Source organism: Furipterus horrens, unplaced genomic scaffold (genome assembly GCF_987537825.1).
Source record: "Furipterus horrens unplaced genomic scaffold, mFurHor1.1.pri manual_scaffold_2, whole genome shotgun sequence".
In the NCBI taxonomy this organism is placed as follows: domain Eukaryota; kingdom Metazoa; phylum Chordata; class Mammalia; order Chiroptera; family Furipteridae; genus Furipterus; species Furipterus horrens.
In genome coordinates this window covers 22,160,726-22,187,355 of record NW_028327172.1, presented here as the reverse complement: position 1 = coordinate 22,187,355, position 26,630 = coordinate 22,160,726, and the positions used below count along the sequence as shown (strand labels likewise).

The 26,630-nt window shown below is 37.2% G+C and overlaps 1 protein-coding gene across 1 annotated transcript in view; it reads right to left on the bottom strand.

Moving 5' to 3' along the window:
- Positions 1 to 26,630, bottom strand: part of CCDC73 (coiled-coil domain containing 73) — an 85,417-nt gene that overhangs the window by 43,444 nt on the left and 15,343 nt on the right. The window contains exons 2-6 of the mRNA XM_090262956.1: positions 25,031 to 25,102; positions 17,788 to 17,859; positions 16,134 to 16,169; positions 15,174 to 15,248; positions 1,090 to 1,128 (exon numbers count right to left, since the gene is read on the bottom strand). Of these exons, the coding sequence (XP_090119082.1) occupies positions 1,090 to 1,128; positions 15,174 to 15,248; positions 16,134 to 16,169; positions 17,788 to 17,859; positions 25,031 to 25,102 (294 nt within the window). The remainder of the gene's footprint in view (positions 1 to 1,089; positions 1,129 to 15,173; positions 15,249 to 16,133; positions 16,170 to 17,787; positions 17,860 to 25,030; positions 25,103 to 26,630) is intronic.

The following is a 26,630-nucleotide window of genomic DNA, read 5'->3' as shown; positions in this document are numbered from 1 at the left end:
TGAAAGGCTGTAATTCATATTAACAAAATGCTCAGAAGTGACCAAAAAATACCATAAGTACACTGCATGTTTCCATTATTTTTAAAGATTATAAATATGTTTGATGAAATTTTAAAGTAGAATAAATAAAACACATTTTATGTTGCTTTTGATCTTTAACTTGTAGCCTTATCTACCAGGTCAGAGGGCACATTATTCAATTTCACTATATTTTGTGTAAAACCACTGTAGCGTTGAAGATGACTTTCAGTACAAATGTCATGGTACTTAAAGCTAAACTGGAATCTAGTTTTTCAGCTTTTTAATTAAAATCATACCTTAAAAGTCTCACAATATTATCTTTATTCTTTCCAGTTGAACAGTGACAGAATTTTCACATCTTTTATTCAATCAAGCTTAGCAATCTTTCTATGGCTCTTCTTTTTCTAACACACCAAAATAATTTCAAAAAAATTTTACTTTATGTTTTTGTATTCAATGTCTGGAGAATAATCTCTCATTTCTTACTCCTCAAGTATATAATACATAAGCCTTGCTCAAACACTAATTTTACTTGCCTTACAGTCTGCTCCAAAGAAGGATAATTAAAATATGGTAAACCCACCCAAGAAGCCGTCTGAAGATTTTTGCTTACAAAAATAAATCCTTCTGAATCAAATAGGAATAAAAAGAGAATACCAAAGTAAATATTCCATAAAATGTTATGCCATAAAAAATGAAAATATTAATTTTTAATGCACTATAAAAAATAAACACACACATAAACACTTGTTGAATGATAAAGGATGGGTACCAGACCACAAGTGCTGTATTCAAATGCTACTTCATATTATTTTAATTTTTCAGGCTATAATTAGTAACTCCATGTTTGCATAAATAAGTAGAAAAGATATTATTAAGAGGTTTTGTTGTTCTTATTTCTTTGTTTTATTTTAGTAAGACCTCTACCAATAATACTGAAACTGTGTCAAATTTATTTTATAATATGTAACATTATGCAATCTAGAAATAAATTTGTAAAATAATTTAAGCTATATTTGAAATTATGATTAAGTCTGGGGGTGGGTGTATATTTTGTAATTTCCTTACCATTTCACTCACTTTCTTCTGTAAAGAATAGTTAGAAACCTAAAAAAAAAAAAAATCTCATTAAGATTCTTTAATTATTTAGTTACAAATTCCTCCTGGTAATACAATAGTATGCTATAAAATGTGGCATTTATCTTCCATGCACTGCTTATTTCTAGTGACTTTTTTTTCAAAATGTTATTTACCATAATTTTCTTCCTTATAACAAAAACAATACATTTGTTTATTTATTCAGCACATATTTATGGAGCCCCTACTATATGCCAGCCACTTTCCCAGGATCCTGGGATACAGCACAGTGAACAAAACACAATTCTTCTCCTTAAAAAGCTTCATGTCCAGTGGGGATAGTGGTAGACAGGCAATAAAATATAAGTTAAAAGTACAGAAGTTAGAGAGTGACAACTACCAAGAAGAAAAATAAAGCAAGAAGAACAAGAGCAGTCTAGATGAGTTGGTTGCTTACTATTAGCTCTTCATTGAAGAATATTTGATAAAAACAGATTAGGAATAGGGAAAAAGCATAGGGGATAAAGTTGTTTTAAACAAATCATCTCACAACCCAGAAATAGCAATCATCAATATTCTGGTTCCAGCAGATATTTTTCTATGCACTTATACTTTAAAAGAGAGCCAGGGGGAAAAGGAATAATAATATATGTACTACACTGTACCATATTTTTACCTAATATATAACAAACACCTTTCTATGACAAATTAACCTACAACATAACTTTTTAATGGCTATGTAGTATTTCACTACTTATACCACAGTCTACCAAATCACTCTCCTTTTTGTAGGTTTACCCAGTTTTATGAAACCATTATGAAATAAATATGCTTATACCAAGAACTCTGTAGTTATCCATTTTAGCAGGATAAATTCCAAGGAGCAGAATTCCCAAGTTTTATTCATTTTTATACTTTTAACAATTTTACATAGTCCTCCAGAGTAGTTAACTAAGTAAAACCCCAACCAGCCATTTATAAGTACACATTTTTTTAAGTATATTTTATTGATTATGTTGTTACAGAAGTTCCAATATTTTCCCCTTTGCTCCCCTCTGCCCAGTACCCCACTTTCCTCCAGCAATCCCACCTTCCTTAGGTCATGTCCATGGGTCATGCATATAACTTCTTTGGCTTCACCCTTACCTATATTATTCTTAACTTCCCCCTATTTTGTACCAACCGATTATGCTTCTTAATCCCTGCACCATATCCCCATTTCTCCCTCTCCCCCCTCCCAGCTGATAACCCTCCAAATGATCCCCATACCTAGGATTTTGTTCCTATTCTGATTTGCTTAGTTGGATTTTGTTTTTATTTTTTAGATTCAGTTGTTGATAGTTGTGCATTTGCTGTCATTTTAGCGTTCATAGTTTTGATCTTTTTCTTAAGTAAGTCCCTTTGACATTTCATATAATAACAGCTTGGTGATGATGAATCCCTTTAGCTTCACCTTGTCTGGGAAGCACTTCATCTGCCCTTCCATTCCTAATGATAGTTTTGCTGGATAGTGTAATCTTGGTTGTAGGTTGCTTTTCATCACATTGAATACTGCCTGCCAGTCCCTTCCTGCCTGCAAAGTATCCTCTGAGAAATCAGCTGATAGTCCTATAGGCACCGTCCTGTAGGCAACTCTCTGCCTCTCTCTTGCTGCCCCCAGGACTCTCTCTTTATCTTTAACCTTTGGCACCTCAATCATGATGTGTCCTGGTGTGGTCCCCTCTGGGTCCAGCTCACCCGGGACCCTCTGTGCTTCCCGAAACTGTATGTCCATCTCCTTCTCAAAATTTGGGAAGTTCTCATTTTTTCCAATTCTTGCTTCCTCATTCTGCACTGGTTGACTGTTTTTTTCTTCCTTATGTTCCAAATCATTGATTTGAACTCCGGTTTCCTTCCCTTCACCATTGGTTTTGTGTGAATTTTCCTTCGTTTCACTTAGCATAGCCTTCACTTCTTCTCTTATGCATCTGCCATACTCAAACATATCTGTCAAGCCTGTGAGCATCTTTATCACCAGTGTTTTGAATTCTGCATCTGTTAGGTTGTCTATCTCCTCATCTGTGAGGTTGGCTATCTCCTCGTCGCTTATTTCTCCCCCTGGAACCTTGACCCATTCCCCCTTTTGGGCCATACTTCTCTGTCTCCTCATTCTAACAGGCTCCTGTGTTTGTTTGCCTCCATGTTCCAGGTAGAGCTGTCGCTCCTGTTACGTTGTAAGGGACAGAACCTGAGGAATTCATCAGTGCAGGGCGACCTGTTTCACAACGTTGTAACGCTGTATGTGGGGGCGGGGTCTGAGAGGGAACAACGCCACCAGCCCAGCACTCGTCCCTTTCCCACGCACCTCTCCCACTTCCACATGGGACTAGCACCTCTCTAGCTCTCGCCCTGGCTGTTGTTCCCAGAGTGGATGGGTCTGCGGATAGTCTAGAACTGTGGGGGCCCTTTAAACAAGGAACTCTGCTGAGACCAGCAGTTTCTTCCTCCGCCCCAACCCCCACTGGTCTGCACAGTCAGAACCAATGAGGCCTGATTTCCCCTGGTGCTGGGACCATGAGCTTCGAGGTCCGGTGAAGAGCTGGGAACACTCCCCAGGTATGCCGCCTGACTCTTTAAAATGCTGGCCTGCTGCTGCCACCACATTTCATCCTCTCCGCCTTGGCTGTGCCCCTCCTACCTATCTGGATGAGTATTTCTTCTTTATATTTTTGTTTGCCAGACTTCCATGCAGTTTGATTTTCTGGAACTTCTGGTTGTTTCTAGTTTTGAGGTAGTTATATTCCTTCTTAGTTGTGGAGGGAGACACAGTGTGTCTGTCTACGCCTCCATCTTGGCTGGAAGTCTGAGTACACATTTTTTTAAATCCTGTTGGTACTATTTAAATTTTAAGAAAAAAACACGATAATCACTTCACATTTTCTATGAAATAAAATTTTTTGCACACTGCTTTGAACAAGATGATCATTTTATTTCATTTTGGTGGAATGGATGTGATTGATTTCTTCAACACATATTGAATGCTTACTGTAAGTAAAGCACTGATATAGACATTGAGGGTACAATACTGGGCCACAAATATATGTCCATCTTAAATTCTTGGGAAGGTAGACAATAAGCAATATAAATAGAATATATTGTCTATCAGATATTGATAAGTGCTAAAGAAAAACAAGAGAAATTACATAGGATGGCTGAGAAAGTCCTTTCTTAAGGGCAACTTTTGAACAAAGCTTAAGAGAAGGAAGAATATTCGAACAAGTGCAAATGTGTAAGGTGGGGAAATGTCTGGTGTGTTCAAAGAACAGCAAGGAAGTCAACTTGGCCGTAAGGAAGTAAGCAAGGGGAAGAAAAGCAAAAGATGAGTTCAAAGAGGAGGAGGAGGGGGAAGGGGGAGAGCCACATCATTGTAGGTCTTGTAATGCATGATATTTAGGTTTTTATCCTGAGTAAGAAAGGAAGATGCTGAAGAGTTCTAAGCTTGATTTAGTCTTTTAAAGGATCACTCTGTTATCTTAATACTAAAGGAGAACAGAGGTGGAAGCAGGGAAACCACTATATCGTCGTCGGCAGCCGTCCATCTCAAGAGACGATGGTGTAGCTTCTTAAGAGTCTATCTGCACCGCCGAGAATGGCTGTGCAGTCCGACTCGGGGGTGACACGGTATCTGTCTCCTCCCGTGTTGAATCGACATCTTGCGATGACGCTGGAGTGTCCTCTCCAGTGAAGCTGAAGCTACAGAGCCTGGGCAGGGTGATATGGAGGGTCTGCTGTTGCCCATGCAGCAGACCCCCCCTCTCTTCGCAGCTGAAGGGTCCAAGGGAAAGACGGAGTCAATACAGCTTGGCTTCAGGTGCGCCGCAGGAGTTGCCGGTGTTGACTACAACGTCAAACCGCCTTAGGGACTCCGGCTCCGGATTTTCTGTTGGGGTTTACTCCCTTAGCCTTTCCCCTGAAGAGGTATGCCGCAAGGCAGCGGAGGTTTTTTGGAATCAGAGTTTTCCTTCTCTGATGTGCCCTGACTGGAAGATCGAACCAGCGACACTTAGCTCGCAGGCCGACGCTCAATCCACTGAGCCAAACCAGCCAAACCACTATATACTACTGAAATAATCCCCATAGAAGAGGATAATGAAAGAGGACTAGGATGTTAGTAACAGGTATAGCAGGAGTGGTCAGATTCTGGATATATTATGAGAAGAAAGCTGAAATAATTTGCAACAGAAATAAGAGAGTTATAATTAATGAAGAAAGACAAAGAAGTTAGTTTTCAGAAGAGGGAGATTTTAGGAACTTGGTCCTGAATATGTCATGTTTGAAATGTCTTTTAGACAACCAGTAGTCAGTCAATTGAGGCTGGCTTTGGAGCTAGCTTTGGAAGTCTTCTGCATGAAGATCCCATCTTAAAGATGTGGAATCAGATGAGATCAGAGTATTTTTTTAAGGTATACAGACAAAAGAGAAGTAAAAGGGTAGAGGTCATCCAGAAAAATATTTTTTTTAAAGACAAAATCAGAAGATTTTCACTTTAATCCTGAATTTATTATTGGCTACCATGATAGTTAATTTTATACGTCAACCTGACTAGGCCAAATTCTTATTTATTTTTTTATCTTTTTAAATTATTTATTTATTTATTTTTAGAGAGAGTGGAAGAAAGGGTGAAAGAGTGGGAGAGGAACATCAATGTGAGATACAAACATCAATCGGTTGCCTCTTGTATGCACCCTGACTGGGACTGAATCCACAACCTACACATGTGCCCTGAATGGGAATCAAATCAGTGACATTTTGGCTTACAGGACAATGCCCAACCAACTGAGCCACATGAACACAAGAACAGATTTTAATTCTTATAAATCCTAAGAAAAAAAGTTTACCTAGTGGGGCCATTTTAAATTGCATATCCAAGGTATGATAAGAATCACTCAACTAAATAGCTATATAAACTTTAAATAGGAAACTTATATCACTATTTCTTGTTCCATCCACTTTAAAGCATATTTCTGTATACTGGATTCCACTTCATCTTACTATACCTTGACTTGTTCATGAACAAAGGTTAGTAACATTTAAGTTTTGTTGTATAGCCATAATTAATCTTTTATGTTTTATTCATAGGTTAATTATAAACAATGCAAGCCAACAGTGCTTACAGCATTACAATCAATATATACTGTTTAATGCAGAACCCAACAAGATGCTAATACTACATCTCCCTCTCTATAGATGCAACATTATACATGAAGGATGATTTTCTTAGGGTAAGGGCCTAAAGGCCTTCTCTCTTCTTATACTCCATCAACTACTCAAAACCATCCCAAATTTTAGTTTGCTTTATGCCTTATATAGTCATCTATTTTCCCTAGAGTTTTTAGTCACTTTCTACTTTTTGTTGTTGTTGAAACAAATATGAGGATTCTTTACTATATCACTAATATCTTCTAGCTTCTTATTCATCCAATCTGAGGCATGAAATCCATCTCCTTATTTTTATTGAAAACATTGTTCTTGGAACTCATTGACATTTTGTTGTACTTGATTTTTATTCACTTTGTTACATCAAAGTAACAAAGAAATCCAAAATAAAAACTGCCTAACATCTCAAAGGAGGAGAATCTAAACAACATCAAGACAACCAGATAACAACCTAGAAAAATGCAGACTTAGATCCTTATCTCATACTCTGTTACAAAAATAAACTTCAAATCATCAAAGATGTAATGTGAAATTTTAGTACATAGGAAGTAATAAAGAAAACTATGGAGTAGTCAAAGCCTTTCTAACCATGGAAAACTCTAAAAGCAATTAAAAAATAAATAATTCATAGCAAAAATTAAACAAAAATCCAAAACAGACAAAATCAAAACAAAAATGACAAACCGAAGAAACTATTTGAAGGTCAGAATACCAGACAGCTAGGGCTCATTTCTGTGAAATATAAAGAATTCATGAGAGCACCCTGACCAGTGTGGCTCTGTTGATCAGGTGTTGTCCCACAAACCAAAAGGTCACTCGTTTGATTCTTGCTTGGTAAGAGCACATGCCTGGGATGCAGGTTCAGTCTCTGGTTAGGATGTATACAAGAGGACACCGATTCATGTTTCTCTTTCACATTGCTATTTCTCTCCCTCTCTTTCCCCCTACTTTCCCCTCTCTCTAAAATCAATTTAAAAAAAGAAAAGAAAAGAAATTTAAAAAAATAATTCATGGGAGTGACAAGATGGCAGACTAGGAGGTACTTGCTCTTATACACACACACACACACACACACACACACACATTTTAACAATACCTAAAAGTGAAACTATAGCTCTGGAAGATCTCTGGAGTACAATAAAGAAGCTACAGCAACCTTGTAGAGTACAGAAAACAAGAAGGGTCAAATAAAAAAAGTATAGGAAGCACTTTGACTGATGTGACTCAGTTGTTTGGACTTTGTTCCACAAAGTGAAAAGTCACTGGTTCCCAGTCAGGGCACATGCCTGGGCCACAGATTTGTTCCCCAGTCAGGATGCATACCGGAGGCAATTTATTGATGTTTCTCTCTCACATGGATGTTTCTCCCCCTCTCTTTCTCCTTCCCTTCCCCGCTCTCTAAAATTAAATAAAATCTTTTTAGAAAAGCAGTTTATCCATGTCATTCCATCTTACAGGCTCAGGCAGCTCTGTGCCAAAAGACATGACCTCTGCCACAACTCCCCCTAATAGGGGAAAAAGAGAACAGAAAGCCACCAACAGCCTTTGCCATTGACGACCCTACCAGAACATTAGTTGACTTCAATGTCAAGAAAAAGGAACCACTCTGGCCCCAGGTGATAGAGACAACTGGAGCCCATGCCACTATGCCCCTCCTTGGAGCCAGAGGCACCACTGCTCCCTGCACTGAGCCAGAGCTGATGGACCCAGCATCACACCTGGTGCTGAAACACACCTCACCCACCCAGCACCCTCACACCACCAGCAGGTGAAGATCGAGACCCACCAGAGCTAGTCACAAAACTCTGCAAGAGATCCCTGATTCTTCAAATGCACAGCCACCAACACAAGGCTATAAAGAACATGAAAAAAATCAAGAAAACATGACACCACAAAGCAACATTATAAATTTCCGGTTACTGCACTCCACAAAAAGGAGCTCTGTGAACTACCAAACAAAGAATTTAAAGTAACTGTTTTAAAAAAGCAGCAAACTATAAGAGAACACAGAAAACTCAAAGAAATCAGGGAAACAATACATGAATAAAGTGAGGAGTTCAATAAAGAGATTGAAATCATAGAAAAAGACTAAAAGAAATTATCTAGAGTTGAAGACTATAATGAATGAAATTAAAATGCAGTTGAGAACTACAAGAGCACACTCCATCAAATAGAAGAGATAAATGATAAATACAAGGACAGATCATTTGAAATTATCGAATCAGAGAAGAAAAAAAGAATGAAAGAAAGCTAAGAAAGCTTATGGAATTTATGGAGATCACAAAAAGAAATCAAGAGAAAGAAGCAAAAAGCTAATTTTAAAAACTAATGACTAAAAACTTCCCAAATCTTGAGAGGAAAATGCACATCCAGATTCATGAGGCCCAGAGGACCCCAAACAGTGAATCAAAATAAGACTACACTGAGACTCATTATAATCCAATTGTTAAAACTCAAGGACAGAGAATTCTGACAATAGCAAGAGAAAAGCAACTTGTCACATATAAGGAAACCCTCATAAGATTATCTGTGGATTTCTCAGCAGAAACTTTGCAGGCTAGGAAAGAATGGGATGAAAAAATCTGCCAACCAACAATACTGTACCTTGCAAAACTACCATTTAAAACCTGAAGCAGTGATAGTCTTTCCCAAACAAAAACTGAGGGAGTCAGTCACCACCTGACTTGCCTTATAAAAAATACTTAAGAAAGTTCTTAAAGTTGAAATGAAAACATGCCAAACAGCAATGCAAAAGCATATTAAAGCATAATTCTCACTGGTAAAGATAAAACACAAAAAAAGGTAAGACAATAATGGTAAGTGCATAAGTTACTTTAACCCTAATATAAAAGTTAAATGACAAAAGGTATTAATGGTTACACAATGTAAAAAGAAGCAACTGACTACAAGAGCACAAAATGGTGGGCATAACCTTAAAGATAAAAACCTGTAACACATATTCAAAAGATAAAGAAAAAAATAAGAAAATTATTACCAAAAAAATAAAACAAAAGAAAACAACAAGAGGGGAAGAGATGTATAAAACAACTGCAAAACAGACAGAAAATAATAAAATGAAAACAATAATTCCACACATCAATTACTTTAAATGTATTAAAACTCTCCAATCAAATGACACATAATGGCCAAATGGATTTTTTAAAAACCAAGATCCAATGACATACTACCTACAAGAGACTCACTTTAGATTTAAGAACATACATAGGTTGAAAGTAAAGGGATAAAAAAGACATGTCAAATAATAACCAGAAGAAAGTTGGGGTAGCTATACTTAAATCAGACAACAGACTTTTTAAAATCCTCACTCAAGGACATTTTTTTCATTGCTTTTAGAGAGGAAGGAGAGAGGCAGGGAGAGAGAAAGAGAGAGAGAAAGAGAGAGAAACATCGATTGGTTACCTTCTTGTACACAGACCGATCAGGTGTCAAAACCTCGACCTGGGTATATGCCCTGACTGGGAATCAAAATTGTGACTTCTTGATGAAAGGATGATGCTCCAACCAACTGAGCCATACCAGCCAGGGCATCAGACAAAATAGACTTTAAGTCAAAAATGGTCTCTAGTGACAAAGGTCATTACATAAAGCTGAAGCATCAATTCAACAGGAAGATATTATAATACTTAGAAGTATATACACACCCAACATTAGAGCACCTAAATATATAAAGCAAATATCAAGAGATCAGAAAGGAGAAATTGAGAGAAATACAATAATAATACTACACTTCAATACCTCATTTTCAACAATGGACAGACTATCTAGACAGAAAATCAATAAAGAAACACTTGACTTGAACATCACTGTAAATCAAATGGATCCAACAGACATATAGAGAACTTTCCACACAAAAGCAAAACAATACACATTCTTCTCAAGAGCACATGTAACATTCTCCAGGATAGCTCATATGCTAGATCTCAAAAATAGTCTTAACAAATGTTTGAAGACTAAATCATTCCAAGTATCTTTTCTGACCACAGTAGAATAAAACTAGCAACTGGTAACAATAAGAAAACATAATCACTAACAGTAAGAAAGCAGTAACAAAATTCACAAATAAATATAAAGTAAATAATACACTCTTGAATAATAATTATGTCAAAAGGAGGGAATATAAAAAGTATCTTTAGACATATGATTCTATATACAGACAAAAAAAAACTGAAAAGGAAATTTTAAAAAACAATTGAATTCACATAGCAATAAAAAGAACATATTTAAAAATAAATTTAACCAATGTGTTAAAAGAATTGTACACTGAATATTATGAAACATTGATGAAAGAAATTTGAAAAGACAGATACATGTGAAGACATCTTGTATTCATAGATCAAGAATTAATAGTCTTAAAATATCCTTATTACCAAAGTGATCTGCAGATCCAATGCAATCCCTATCAAAATCACAATGTTAATCTCTATAGAAATAGAAAAAACAATCCAAAAATTTATATGGAACCACAAAAGACCCTGAGTAGCCAAAGCAATCTTGAGCAAGATGAATAAAACTGGAGGCATCATACTTCCTGACTTCAAAATACATTTCAAAACTATAGTAATCAAAATAGTATGGTACTGACATTAAAAACATACATATTAACCAACTGGACAGAATAGAGAGCCCAGAAATAAATCCATGCATGCATCTAGGGCCAACTGATCTTCAACAAGAGTGTCAAGAATATATAATTAGGGAAGAGCTGTCTTCAATAAATGGTGTTGGATAGCCACATTCAGAAAACTGAAATTGGACCATTAGCTCACACCATATCAAAATATAACACCATTACAAAAATCAACTCAATTGGATTAAAGACAAACATATGACCTGAAACAGTAAAACTAATAGAAGAAAAAATGGGAAAAGAGTTTCTTGACATTAGTCTGGGCAATAATTTTTTTTTTTTTTTTTTTTGATATAACACCAAAAGCACAAGCAACAAAAGCAAAAACAGGTAAGTGGGATTGTAAGAAACTATAACTCTTTTGCACAGCAAAGGAAATAATCAAGAGTGAAAAGGCAACCTACAGAATGAGAGAAACATCTGCAAACCATATATCTGATTAGGGGTTAATGCCAAAAATATATAGGGAATTCATATATTCAATAGCAAAACTAAAAAAATAAAATAAAAAATCCACATGCTGAGGACCTGAACAGACACTTCTCAAAAGAAGATACACAGATGGCCAACTTATATGAAAATGTGCTAGACATCATTGATTATCAGGGAAATGTAAATCAAGCCTACAGTGAGGTATCACCTCACACCTATTAGAATGACTGTGGGGAAAAAGACGGGTAAATTGTTCGTGAAGATGTGGAGAAATGGGAACCCTTGTACTACTTTAATCAGACTAAAGGAAGAAAGTTTAGTATCTGCTTAAAGAAGTACACACTATGGTGTGAATTATCTGACTAGGGAGTGACCATCAGAATTCTTCCATAGTAAAAATATATTTTTCTCTCTGTAGTTAATGTTATCTATAGGAGGATTTTTCTTTTCTTTTCTTTTTGTATGTTTTATTGATTATGCTGTTACAGTCAAAAAGCACCAGAATGAGGTGAAACGGGTCGCCCTGTACTGACAAATACCTAAGGCTCCGCCCCTTATAATGTAACAAGTGCAACAGCCCTTGCCCAAATCACAAAGGCAAACACAGAAAGATGAGGAGATAGAAAAGTATGGCCCAGAAACGGGTACATCAAGGTCCCAGTGGCACAACTAAGCAATGAGAAGATAGCACACCTAACAGACAAGGAGCTAGACAACTTAACAGAAGCACAGTTTAAGGCATTGGTGATTAGGATGCTCACAACTCTAACAACAAAGATTACACAGGACAGGGAAAGAATGAAGGCCATCCTGGCTGAAATGAAGGAAAATCCATATGAAACATATGGTGAAGGAAAGGAAACTAGGGTTCAAACCAACAAATTGGAACATAACATAGGAACAAACAGTCAACCAGTACGGAAGGAAGAAATGAGAATTTAAAAAAATGAGGAGAGGCTTCGAAACCTCTGGGACAGCTATCAACATGCCAACATCTGAATCATAGGGTTGCCAGAAGGTGAAGAGGGAGAGCAAGAATTTGAAAAATTATGTGAAAAAATCGTCGTCGTCGGCAGCCGTCCGTCTCGAGAGACGATGGTGTAGCTTCTTAAGAGTCTATCTGCACCGCCGAGAATGGCTGTGCAGTCCGACTCAGGAGTGACACGGTATCTGTCTCCTCCCGTGTTGAATCAACACCTTATGATGACGCTGGAGTGTCCTCTCCAGTGAAGCTGAAGCTACAGAGCCTGGGCAGGGTGATATGGAGGGTCTGCTGTTGCCCATGCAGCAGACCCCCCCTCTCTTCGCAGCTGAAGGATCCAAGGGAAAGACGGAGTCAATACAGCTTGGCTTCAGGTGCGCCGCAGGAGTTGCCGGTGTTGACTACAATGTCAAACCGCCTTAGGGACTCCGGCTCCGGATTTTCTGTCGGGGTTTACTCCCTTAGCCTTTCCCCTGAAGAGGTATGCCGCAAGGCAGCGGAGGTTTTTTGGAATCAGAGTTTTCCTTCTCTGATGTGCCCTGACTGGAAGATCGAACCAGCGACACTTAGCTCGCAGGCCGACGCTCAATCCACTGAGCCAAACCAGCCAGGGACAATATGGGAGAGTATACCAGAGAAAACTAAGTCCTTCCTGCCCTGCACGCCCCAGCCCTGGCCAGGCCGAGACCCGGGCGGGAGGGTCCTGGGCTCACATCCACACACGTGGGTAAACACGGGGGGATGAACAACGGTGTTTTCCAGAAGGGGCTGAGGCTTGGAGAGGCCCGGCCCTCGGCCAAGGTCTCCCCAGTGACAGCAGGAAAGCCCCAAACCCACTCAGGCTTTCCGACCCCAGAGCCTTGTCCTGAGCCCGGGGCCCCTGGCCTCGTCACCCTCGATTTTTACAGCAGAAACCCCGCCCCTCACTGTTTTACACAGGATTGTTTCCTTTAATTTTATTTGTAAGAAGTAGGAGTTTTGTACAGGAATGCTAGAGGTATTGTTTTTTTCTATGGCTCTTTTATTTTTAAAGGTTTATTTTATTCTCATTAGAGAGAGAAGGAAGGGGAGAGAGAGAAAACATGGATGTGAGAGAGAAACACCAACCAGCTGCCTCCCGTAGGCTCCCCAGCCTGGGACGGAGCCCACAGCCCAGGCCTGTGTCCTGACCAGGAATCGAACTGATGACCCCTGGGTGATAGGACAAGACTCCAACCAACTTCACCACGCCGGCCAGGGCTATATGAGGCTTCTGTATCGTCTTTATATATGACGTGTGTATCACACCGGATTCTCTCGATGTTTTGCAGGTAACCCCCTTGCGGTTGTCGTATGTACAGCGGCAGAGGCGGCCGGGGGTCACCCTGACCCCCCACGGCTGGGTGCGCTGCTCCTGACTTTGGCAGGAGCGTTTCTCGCGTTTGCCATTCGGCACCACACAGGCGTGTGCGCTTTCTGTGGGCGACATCGCTGTTTTAAACAGCCCCCACGTGCGATGTGAAAAAATAATGAAGGAAAATTTCCCTAATTTGGGGAAGGAAATGGACGTACGGGTCCAGGAAGCACAGAGTCCCAAACAAACTAGACCCAGGGAGGACCACACCAAGACACATCATAATCAAAATGCCAAAGGTTAAGGAAAAAGAGAGAATCTTAAAAGCAGCAAGAGAGAAGAGGAGAATTACTTACAGAGGATTTCCTATAAGACTGTCAGCTGATTTCTCAAAAGAAACTTGGCAGGCAAGAAGGGACTGGCAGGAAATATTCAAAGTGATGAAAAGCAAGACCCTACAACCAAGATTACTCTATCCAACAAAGATATCATTCAGAATAGAAGGGCAGATAAAGTGCTTCCCAGACAATGTACAGCTGAAGGAGTTCATCATCACCAAGCCATTATTATATGAAATATTATTGGGACTTCCTTGAGAAAAAGGATATCAAAACTATGAACATTAAAATGAAAACAGTATCACAACTAATAACAACAGAAGCTAGGGAATGGAACACAGGTAAACTAAGCAGACAACTAGAGTGGGGACAGAATCATAGGTATGGGGAGCATATGGAGGGAGGGCAGCTGGAAGGGCAAAGTGGGAGACGGAGGGAAATGGTGCAGGAATTAAGAAGCAAGGTAGGAGGGAGGAGAATTAGACAGGGGGATGTTGAGAAGAGCTTTATAGGAAGGTATTTTGAAATGACATGAGTATCTTCTCCCCCAACAATCTTTATTTTACTTTTTAATCTCATTTTAATGTTTGTCTTCCCTAAGGAATATAAGCTCCACAGAGGCAGAAATTTTTGTCCTTTTTATTCATTGCTGTATCTCCAGTGCTTAGAACAGTGGCTGGCACATAGTAGACCTTCAATATACATATATTAAGTGAGTCATCATTAATTGTACCTACACCTCAGTATTCTCTATGAGACTGTGAACAACTTAAAAGCAAATGCAGTGTTTTCTTCATCTTTGTATATATAGAAAATATGCACATTACTTAGCAATGTTATTTTAAATTTTAATATACAGGCATGGCTTATTTTCCTCATTTATAAAGTATTAAAAACAATATACATCTGATTATATTACTAAAAAATAAGTTATTTTAATATTTCTTTTTAAAATAAAAAATAAAGTAAAAATCCTTCCAATTTGAAAGTCAAGACTCTAAGAGGAAAAAGTACTAAATTGCATAATATGTTACATCATATATAATTTTTTGTTAGCTTTACCTTGCTAGCTTACTTGTTTAATGATGTTTAATGATACAATGCTAAAATACCAAGTTACTTTTTAAACAATAGTTATTAGTCTACCTGTAATGTTTTTAATGTTTCCTTTAATCCTTCTATTTCTTTTTCTTTTATTTCTGTAGCAAGCTGATATTTTCCCTGTAAGTAAAAAAGTATATTTCAGTATTTTCCAAAGTAAATTATATTATTAACAGGGAAATATAAGAGCTCAAGAACCAAAATCTCTACTTTAAATGTTAATACTTCACAAGCTTTACACTTGTATCTGCACTACAACTTAAATTTCTAATGACTTCAAAATATTGTAAAATTACAGTAGGTCCTTTATAAAATTATATTTCATAAAATGGAAAACCTTATTATAATAAATCATTTTATCAGTAGAGCATTCCGAAGAACTTATGGATACTGTATAATTATTTAATTCATATAGCTGAAGTAAATATATTCTAATTAATAAGAAACAGGTATAGGATATGGGAGTATTTTTAAAAGGTCTTTTGCTAAAAATAACAAACTATAAATTATTATTATAAATAATATGTTCATTGATATACTCAAAACATGTATTAACTACTAGATAGCTAGAGAAAATATTTAATGCCAGATGAATTTCTAGAATTATTTTCCAGTTAGGCAGCATCCAGATGCCAATCATTTAAATATTTTTTAAAAGAAGGTAATTACATTTAAAAAGTACTAAAAATATATTATGGTTAATAGAAACATGAAAGATTTTTAATTTGGGGGCTAAAGAGATCTGGGTTCTAGTCCCAGTTTTGCCACTTGAAAATGGGAGCTTCAAATTCAGCAAGTCATTTAATCTTGCTAGGTCTCAGTATTCTCAATGTAAAATAAAAATGGTCAAGTAATGTAATTCCCTTGAGTGCTTTCTTTTTCTAAGATTTAGAGCAATCAATAGTCTCCATTAGTTTATAACTAATGCTCCTTTCCACTATGGGGAACAACTGATACTTAAATACATTTAACTATGCTTTAAATTATTAAAAAATTAACTTATACCTTTTCTTCTTCCAAGGCATACATCTTCATTTGCAACTATAAAAAATTTTTAAAATCAAAATATAGGTAAGCAAACTATTAATAGAGATTTACACTGGTTCAGTGAGACTACAGCTATATTTTACATGTATATAATTTGAACTTAATATAATGTAAATGTGCTACTTTTACATTAAGAAAATAAAATAATAAAAGATATGAAAGTGAGAAAAAAGCCAGTCACCAAAGGAAATAAACAATTTAATCACACAGATCAGGAGGTAACAATCATTCTTGAAAGTTTAGTTTTGCTCTCCAGAAGTTTTTTTTCTTAAAATCTCAGTAATTTGCCATCAACTCATAAATAATAACATAACATTTTCTAAGGGCACATTTATATGATATCAATACCATTTGTATTTGCATTGACAATATTTCCTGAAAATTTTTAAAATGCATCTGGCAGTCTAATAAATAATGACATTTTAAATTGGGAAAACTCAAGTGAACACACAAAAGAAAACTAATTCAATATTTCAAGCAATACAAAGATACTAGGCAAAGTTGTCAAGAGATAAACTTTTTCTTTGGAATTTTCCATATTTCTCATTACATTCAAGAATTCTTTCTTTTAAGAAAAGACAGAAAACAAAATAAGAAGAGCCAAAGAGCACTTTCTCCTGAATTCTTCAGATACCTGGATATTCTTATCTTGCTCAAAGTCCCTGTGATAACAGAGACAAAGACTTGATCTCTGCTAGAGAAGACTATGCTATACATTTTTGGCTTCTGCTTTTTTATCCTTCAATTAAAACGCCCATAACTTTGGTGAGGCTAATCTCAGATTAAAAGAAAGAAAGTCTATCATTTGCTTAGGTACACCTATGCTACAGTGTGAACTACCAATAACCTTAACCTACTAGTGATTTACATTTGTATAGATTTATTTCTTTTTATACATTTGTTTTTCTAAACACACACACCTAAATGGAGATGAAAACAAAACAACAACAACAACAAAAACAGAATTAAAAAAAAGAAACTGATGTTGGAAAGGCTATAAGAAAAAACATTTCCAGAGGACCTTTTCCATGAGCATATTTCTTACACTTATATCTTCTAACTAGGGACTGAAGAGAAATTTGAGATTGTAAAGAAGAGCTAAAGAATTCAAAATAACAAAGGAGTTGCTATTCAATTCTTTAAAAATATGTTTCTTTTTTTCTACTTTTCTACTAGTCTTTCTTAGTTGCTGATAGTTAACATTTATGGAGGGTTTCAGTGCATGATGATCACATCCCCTCATCTTTTACATCTCCCTACTTGCATCTGGCTTGGGTAAAGAATAATGTGGAAGGGTCCTAGAATGGATACTCTAATTAAACAAAAAAAAGGGAAAAGAGAAAGCAAAAGAGCTTACACACCATTAACCTAATTTATTTAGGACAGATGACAATACATTTCCGAGAAAATAGTTTCCCCGATTTCTCTCATTAACTCATTCTAACACATTATACTCTTAATTATCAATTATGATTCAGAATAACTTTATTCATTTCTTGCTTTCAATAATACCTTTTTCTTCATTGAATATGGAGAACAACTTACAATATTCATGAGAGGGGGGAAAGTGCAATTTTAAAACCATAGTGTTTGTCTATCCTTATGAAATTACCTGCTTTTTAAAAACTGCCATTGCTTCTTTGTGTTGCTTTGTTAACGTTTCTTTTTGATTCTGAAGAGTTTCCTATTTTAAAAAATGATGAAAAATTAAAACAAATTCTAGCAACTTCCAGTTTTAAACTGTAATTGGATTCACTACTTAAATAAAATATAAATACATTTGTTGCATATATAATTTCATGTTCTTAAATACTTTAAGCCAATTTATAATTTTTTTAACTGTCATGGAATAAGCATACAATAATTTTGCTTCCAGTTGATTCTTTATGATAAAATGCATTGCCCTTTAAATTTTTAAACTCTAAACATGGCTTGCTTGAAAGCTTTTTTCAAGAAAATTTTATTCATCAAAAGTTATTAAAATTAACATTCCTCATATGCAAGCAGATAATAGTCTTAAGAATTACCAAAGAAACCAAATTTAATATCTAAGCACAAATGTTCACAGAGCAACATATAAGTCTTTAAATTCATAGAAATAAGTTCTTAGAAAAACCAAAACTACCACTGGGTATTTAAAAAAATTTTTTCAATTACAGTTTACGTTAAATAATATTTTGTATTACTTTCAGGTGTAGAGCATATTGGTTAGACAATCATTTATGAGGTATGCCCAGAAAGTATCCAGCCAAGTACTATGAAAAACAGACATTTATTGAAGAAGATACAAGAAACATGTACATAAGACAATGACACTCCAGTCCCCTTCAAAGTAGGCACCTTGAGACCTCACACAGTTCTCTCAATCATCATCAGCTGCCACATCGCAATTTCCTGACTCTCATCAACTGTCTGAAATCTCTTCCCTTTCAAAGCTGACTTTGTTTTGGAAAAGCTTGAAGTTACAGGGCGCCAAATCTGGTTGGAGTGGGGCTGAGTCACCTGAGTGACTTGATGTTTCACCAAAAATCTCTGCACAAGACATGCATGAGTGGGCGCATTGTCATAATGAAGCTTCCAATCAGGAGTTGTACATAGCTGCAACCTTCTGAATCACCCGAATAGTTTCCGCAAAGTAGTGTTCAAGCTTCATGCAAAATCTGATGCAGATTCATTGCTCTACTCACTCAGTCATTTTGAATGCAATGGCCACACAGTACACGTGCTTACTGAACAGCATCTACTGTTCCCACTGACCAGTATAGTAAAGTCATCATTGTTCATGCATGGGCATTACAGTCCACCCTCCTTGGCTGCCAAGTTACATCAATCTCATGCAAAATGTTCTTGTTATATTAACAATGGCTGGCCTTTTTCCAGACAGACCTTGTATTTTAAAAAGTGTTCCTCTGATAGTTCAAGTACCCATCTGGCTCAGTGGATTGAGCGTCGGCCTGCGAGCTAAGTGTCGCTGGTTTGATCTTCCAGTCAGGGCACATCAGAGAAGGAAAACTCTGATTCCAAAAAACCTCCGCTGCCTTGCGGCATACCTCTTCAGGGGAAAGGCTAAGGGAGTAAACCCCGACAGGAAATCCAGAGCCGGAGTCCCTCAGGTGGTTTGACATTGTAGTCAACACCGGCAACTCCTGCGGCGCACCTGAAGCCAAGCTGTATTGACTCCATCTTTCCCTTGGACCCTTCAGCTGCGAAGAGAGGGGGGGTCTGCTGCATGGGCAACAGCAGACCCTCCATATCACCCTGCCCAGGCTCTGTAGCTTCAGCTCCACTGGAGAGGACACTCCAGCGTCATCGCAAGATGTCGATTCAACACGGGAGGAGACAGATACCGTGTCACTCCTGAGTCGGACTGCACAGCCATTCTCAGCGGTGCAGATAGACTCTTGAGAAGCTACACCATCATCTCTCGAGACGGACGGCTGCCGACGACGACTGACTATAGTATCTATGTTGTAATTTAAATCCTCATTACTATTTTGTAACTACCATTTTGTACTTTTTAATCCATTTGCCTTTTTCCCCTAGTCCCCCAACTTCCCTTCCCTCTGGCTACCATTAGACAATTCTCTTTACCTATGAGTCTGTTTCAATTTTGTTTGTTTGTTTTTCTGTTCTTTAGAGTCCACATATAAGTGAAACCATATGGCATATGTCTTTCTCTGAGTGGCTTACTTCACTTAGCATAATACTCTCTAGATCCATCCATGCTGTCACAAATGTCAAGATTTCAGTCTTTTCTATGGCCAAGTAATATCCCATTGTATATAATATGTACCATCACTTTTTGATCCACTCATCTATTGATGGACACTTAGGGTGCTTCCATAGCTTGGGTATTGTAAATAACACAGCAATGAACATAGAGGTGCACATATTCTTTCAAATTAGTGTTTTGGGTTTCTTTGGACACTTACTCAAAAGAGGAATGATTGGATCATAAGACACTTCCTTATCGGAGCTCCCTTGTACATTATTAGCTGTTTCTCTCTTGCTGCCTTTAGAATTCTCTGTCTTTGAATGTTGCCATTTTAATTACGATGTGTCTTGGAGTAAGCCTGTTTGGGTTCATCTTCATTGGGACCCTCTGTGCTTCCTGGACTTGCATGACTTTTTCTCTCATCAAGTTACAGACGTTTTCTGTCATTACTTTATCAAACAAGCTTTCTATCCCTTGCTCTCTTCTTCTCCTTCCAGTATCCCTATGATATAAATATTATTATGTTTCATGTTGTCCTGCAGTTCTCTTAAACCCTCTTCATTCTTTTTAAATCTTTTTTTGTTTTGTTGCACTGTCTGGGAATATTTTTCTACTTTGTCCTCCAGCTCTCTGCTTCATCTAGCCCGATTTTAACTCCTTCTACCATGTTCTTCAATTCATAAATTGTATTCTTCATTTCCTCCTAGCTCTTATTGATAGTTTCTATGTCCTTTTTAAAGCTGATATAGTTCAAAGTAAGTTCCCTGTAGCTTCCCTGGAGTTCTTTGTAGTTCTCTCTGAGCTCACTGAACTCATTGAGCTTCCTTATAGCCATTATTTTGAATTCCATGTCTGGTAGTTTGCTTACCTCTATTTCATTTAGCACTCTTTCTGGGTATTCCTCCTTTCCTTTTGACTGGAAATTGTTTCTTTGCCTCCCCAATTTAGGTGACTCTTCCTGTTCATCTCTGCTTCTTAGATTGATCTGTTTTTACTCCCTGTCTTTATGGTATGACCCACTGTGGTAGGAAGCCTGTGGGATTCAGTGGTGCAATCTCCTTGATCTCCTGAACTTTATGCTTTGGGGATACCCTTTATGCCACTTCTTGGGGCTCTCTGGTCATATTTGGGTTTTGGTTATTGTTGTGTTGGTCTTTGGTGGGTCCTTCCCTCCAATGAGCTGACTGAGAGTCAACTCCGCCCACCACGTCTTGTATACTGTTGTAGAGGTGCTTCAGCTGCCACCCGTGGGAGCCCAGCCAGCCCTCTCATATCTCCTCTATACTCTGTACCAGTTATGCTGTGATGAAGTGGTTTCTTCTGTCTGTCTATGGTTATAAGGCTTCTCTCCAGCTAGTGATTATTTCTGATGATTTCTCCACAATTAAGTTTTAATTCCACATTGGTCCTGGAAGATTAATGTAGCTCCCACTTACTCTTCCATCATCTTGGATCCAAACCGGCACTTCCCTTTTTACATTTTATAAGGATCCTCCACACTGTTTTCCATAGTGCTACACCAATCTGCATTTGCACCAATAATGCATGAGGGTTCCCTTTTCTCCACATCCTCATCAATACTTGTTGTTTGTTGATTTATTGATGACAGTCATTCTCAACAGCTGTGACATGATATCTCATTGTGGCTTTAATTTGCATTTCTCTGATGATTAGTGACAATGAGCATCTTTCCATTTTATATGGCTCTTAGCCATCTGTACGTCCTCTTCGGAGAAATGTCTGTTCAGGTCCTTTGTCCATTTTTTAACTGGATTGTTTGTTTTTATGGTGTTGAGTTGTATAAGTTCTTTATAAATTTTGGATATTAACCTCTTATATAATGTACCATCGGCAAATATCTTCTCACATTCAGTGGCTGTCTTTTGTTTTGTTGATGGTTTCCTCTGCTGTGTGAAAAACTTTTTAGTTTGATGAAGTCCCATTTGTTTATCTTTCTTTTGTTTTCCTTACTCAAGGAGATATATCAGAAAAAATATTGCTGACCCATAGACATGGACAATAGTGAGGGGACTAATTACACAGGGGAATAATTTTTAACATAATTCCTGTTGCGTTCAATTTTTCAGCTGTTTTAGACTTAAATAGGCATGCTGATTTCAAAACTGCAGTGAGTTTTCTTCTATCACATCAAGTTTTTTCTCTACAGCTTATCATAATGCGATCGCTCTAGGCTGGATCGAGCCTGGATTGAGGGAAGCACTAGTGCTCTCCTATTGGCTGACAGAAAACCTCCCTCGAGTGGGGAGGGGGTGAGAGACAACCTTGGAGACCAGCGACAGGTTCATACTTGTCTAGGCTATTCAGTTACACATGAGACAGTGTGGTGAGAGGTTGTGTGCTGCTCTATATAGTGTATCATATTCCGAAGTGCAGTCTGAGTTCTTGTCTGTATACAAGGAGTTAGCAGAATTTATTTTTTTACTTACATATGTACTTATTTCCTTTCCTTCAGATCATGTCTGCCTCTACTATTTCTCATCATAAGTGCCTAAACAACCCTGGTTTGTTTTGTTTTATCTGTGGCAGTGTCACCATTCCCAGTCAAAGGACAAACATCAGCGCATTTTTCAGGCAAGCCTATTTTGCATAAAGTAAAACTTGGTGATCAAGATAAGTCTTGGGCCCCTCACAAGGTGTGCAAGCAGTGTGTCAAGAGTTCATGGATGTGGCGAAGGGAACATATGATAAATTGCCATGTGGTATACCTATGGTCTGGCGAGATCCCAAAGATCATTCAAGTGACTGTTACTTTTTTGTAGTAAAAACGTCAGGATAGAACAAGAAAAATAAATGTAAAATAAAGTATCCTAGTCTACCATCAGCTATATGTCCAATGCCTCATTCAGCTGAAATCCCAGTGCCAGTTTTCACTGAACTACCCTCTTTCAAAAAACAGGAGTATGGTGAAGAACTAAGTGACAGCAACGATGAAGATTTTGAAATTGAAGATGACTCAGTTCGTAAGAGATTTGGTCAGTCTGAGTTGAATGATTTGGCATGAGATTTGGGACTATCCAAAAAGGCTTTCGAACTCCTAGCATCAAGACTGCATGAGAAAAACTTGAAAAAGGAGCAAAGGCATCCTACTTTCAATCAAGAGAAAGTGCACTTCTGCAGTACTTTTGAAGTGATGGTGGCTTTGTATATTGCCATAACATACATGGTTTAATGGAGGAATTGGGAATTCCAATCTATAACACAACTGAATGGCGACTGTTCATCGATAGCTCAAAGCGGAGCTTCAAGTGTGTCCTCCTCCACAATAACAATTTATTTGGTGCAGTCCCAATTGACCATTCAGTTTGTTTTCGTGAAGAATACGAAAACGTAAAGAGAGTCATTGATCTGTTGCAATATCACAAGCACAATTGGATCATCTGTGTTGACCTTCAAATGATCTGCTTCCTTCTTGGTCAGCAACACGGATACAGCAAGTATCCCTGTTTTCTGTGTATGTGGGACAGCAGAGCTCATGACAAGCATTGGGTGGAGTCGAATTGGCCTCCAAGATCTGACCTCAAACCTGGCGATCCAAACATTCAACATGAGCCACTTGTTGACAGAAAGAACATTCTATTCCCACCTCTGCACATAAAACTGGGTCTCATGAAGCAATTTGTTAAAGCTTTGTCAAATGAAGGAGACTATTTCAAGTATCTCATTTTGGCATTTCCTAGCCTGTAGTTTGAAAAGATAAAATACCTTAATATGTATGTTTTGTAGCAAAACTTTACTACTTGTACACAATTTGACTTACAGCAACAACATATAGCCTTTATATGAATAAAAGAACTCTAAATAAACAGTATATTCAGGTATTTTTTTCTTTATTTTCCTTCATATGTACATTTTGTATGATTTTGGGACAAAGGGAGGGTATCCTGTACCTTGAAAAATTGACGTGATAGAGAAAAATTGACATTTTTGGATTCAGATGCCAAAAGTTAGTTTAAATCAAGTGTCAGATCTAACTCAATGAAAATTTTATTCCCTAGCGTTATAGAAGTGGGGGCGGGCTGGGTGATGGGGTCAAAGGGGGAAAAAGTGGAACAACTGTGATATCACATATAATAAAATATAAAAAAGAAAAAATATTGCTAAGAGAAATGTCAGAGATTTTAATCTATAATGGGACTTTTTTTTTTTTAATCTGCATATATAATTTCATTTCTTTTTTTTTTCCCTTCCCTTCCCCTCCTTTTTGGTAGAAGCTGTGTGTTCTGACCTTCAGACTCAAGATGACTTTAAACTTTTCTTCTATTTTTATCAAATAATTCTCATAATTAAAAAAAATTAGGCCTAAAAGTAGCAACCACTTTCAAATATTTCTGTTATTTGACTCCATGTTTCTAAATACATATTATTTAACAACTTTAAAAAATCACCTACTGATCTCCTATCATGACTGTTCAGAGTTTAGCTTTCTTGTATAATCATTACCCTACATCTCTTCCCTCTATTCTTCCAACAGAGTTATATAAAAATTGTGTCAATATTCATACTATTATGACTATGCAATTTTTATTCAATTCAGAGCTATATAGTATACCACAATTACATTTCTATTCTCACACAAGTTTTAATTTTTCATGCAGTTAGCAATTACTTTAAAATACTTCAATTCTCATAGCTAATTTTTAGTAAGTATCCTCTATCACCTAATTCTCATATGTTACCTTCTGTTACTATTTCAATATTGCCAAATAGTGAGAAGAAGGCTGTCATAATTAATCTTTCAACTTTTAGCTGTTAAGATTATTTTGGTGGAAAGACATGGGAAATCACTATAAAAATGCTTTTATATAAATAAGGCTAGAGAGGAAATCAGATCTAATACTCCTTTTAAAAAATACTTGGTTACAGTATGTAACTACAACCTGGGAAACATGATATAGTTCCTCAGCTTAACTTAAAAAGTATTTTGACTCCTCTATAATACAATATATTTCTCAGATATGAAATATTTCATGAATTTTATCATTACACTCAGTGATTTTCTTAGCTCTTTTCTTAAAATGATGTACATGTTTAGGAAATTTGAAAATTAATTTTGCAATTAAAGATTAGAATACATTTCTAAATAGATGCTAAAAATGCTAATCTGAGAAAGAATACTCACATTTTTCCATTTAAGTTCTTGTGTCTCCACAATAATTTTACCAATCTGCTCTTCATATTGAATTTCTGCTTCCTAAGTCAAAAAGAAGAAGAAAGATGCTAGGAAAGTTAGGACTAAATCTTCCAGGTTTAACTCTTTCTATAGAGATAAAATAGTGCATCTTCCCACCCTTGCAACAATAAAAAAGCTGGAAAAATCGCAAATTAAAAAGATAAACCCATAAGAGAAAAGAAGTCTCAGACCAACCAAGACATGCAAAATCTGGATAGACTCAGGTGCCTGCTGGGAGAACAGACACTAGAATTTGCTTACCTGTGACATAAGCCACTGAGTACTGATAAGAAACCTCAGCTAAAGGAACTTAATAATTTGCTAAAGGCAGAATGTGGGCTAGAGTAAGAACATGAATCTCCTGAGGGCCCCAGAAATGAGGGGATTTATACCTTCTACCAGGCTTTTTTTCCCCCAGGAAACCTACCAGGTACTTACTAAGGATAAGAAAAATCCTCAGCAAGCTTTCTCTGGTGTTACTGGCTGAGGAGGCGAAAAGCAATTACAGCCATATTCCTCATTTCTCCTCTACCCCCAAAACCTTAATCTGCAGGGGAAAGGACAACAAAAAATGACAGCTAAGGACACTAGCGGAAACCCTCTGAAGCAAGGAAAGGGAACCAAAATAGCCACCACTAAAAACTCTACACAGATTAAGACCCGTGGTCTTTATCTCCCCTAAGAAACAAGCCTGATCTACAGGAGAAAGGGCAATAAAAACTAAATCATGAGAGCGCCTGTGGAAACCCATGCAACTAGGAGGAGAAGGCTAGGAAAACAAAGGAGCTCTAGGAGGGGCAGGAATACAGGCTAGGTCCAGCATTAAATATAAAGAACAGATCAAAACTCTCGTGAAGACCTCACCCTGACGCTTAGGCTTAATAAGACCTGAAGTCAAGGGAGAAGGCCCAAAGCCAGGCAGGAAATGTAAAAAACTCTCTGTTTTTGTTTAAAATAATTATTACTCCAGAACTAGCCCATGACATAAACACAAGGTATCACTAGAGAAACCTAAAGCTTTTGTCGAAAACTTCAACAGTCAGACTTGAAAACTGCCTGGCTGAGTGTTGAAGGTGTGCACATACAAAGAGCCCTTCTGCAAAGACAGGGGGGTTTTTCTTCTTTTGGTTCCATGTATTTAAAGAAATCTTTTTCAAACAAAGCACTAGCTGGTAACTAAGCTAAGGGAATAATAACTTCAGTGGCCACACATGACAAAAACTGCAAACTTTACAAAATTATTTCAGAAAAGTCAAAAACAAATAATGACAATAAGCAGCAACCTTGATGAGGGGGAGGAACCCGATTTCCAGGGTTGCCCCATCTTCAAAATGGCCATATCTAGTTTTAAACAAAATATTGCAAGCATGCAAAGAAACAGGAAAGTGTGATCCACACACAGGGCAAATAATGAACAGACACTGTCCCTGAGCAAGTGTAGACAATGGACTTACTAGACAAAGACTTTAAATCAACAATTTTAAATATGCTCAAAGAGGCAACATAAATTATGTATAAATATACTGCAGCCATTAAAAAGTTCATAAGG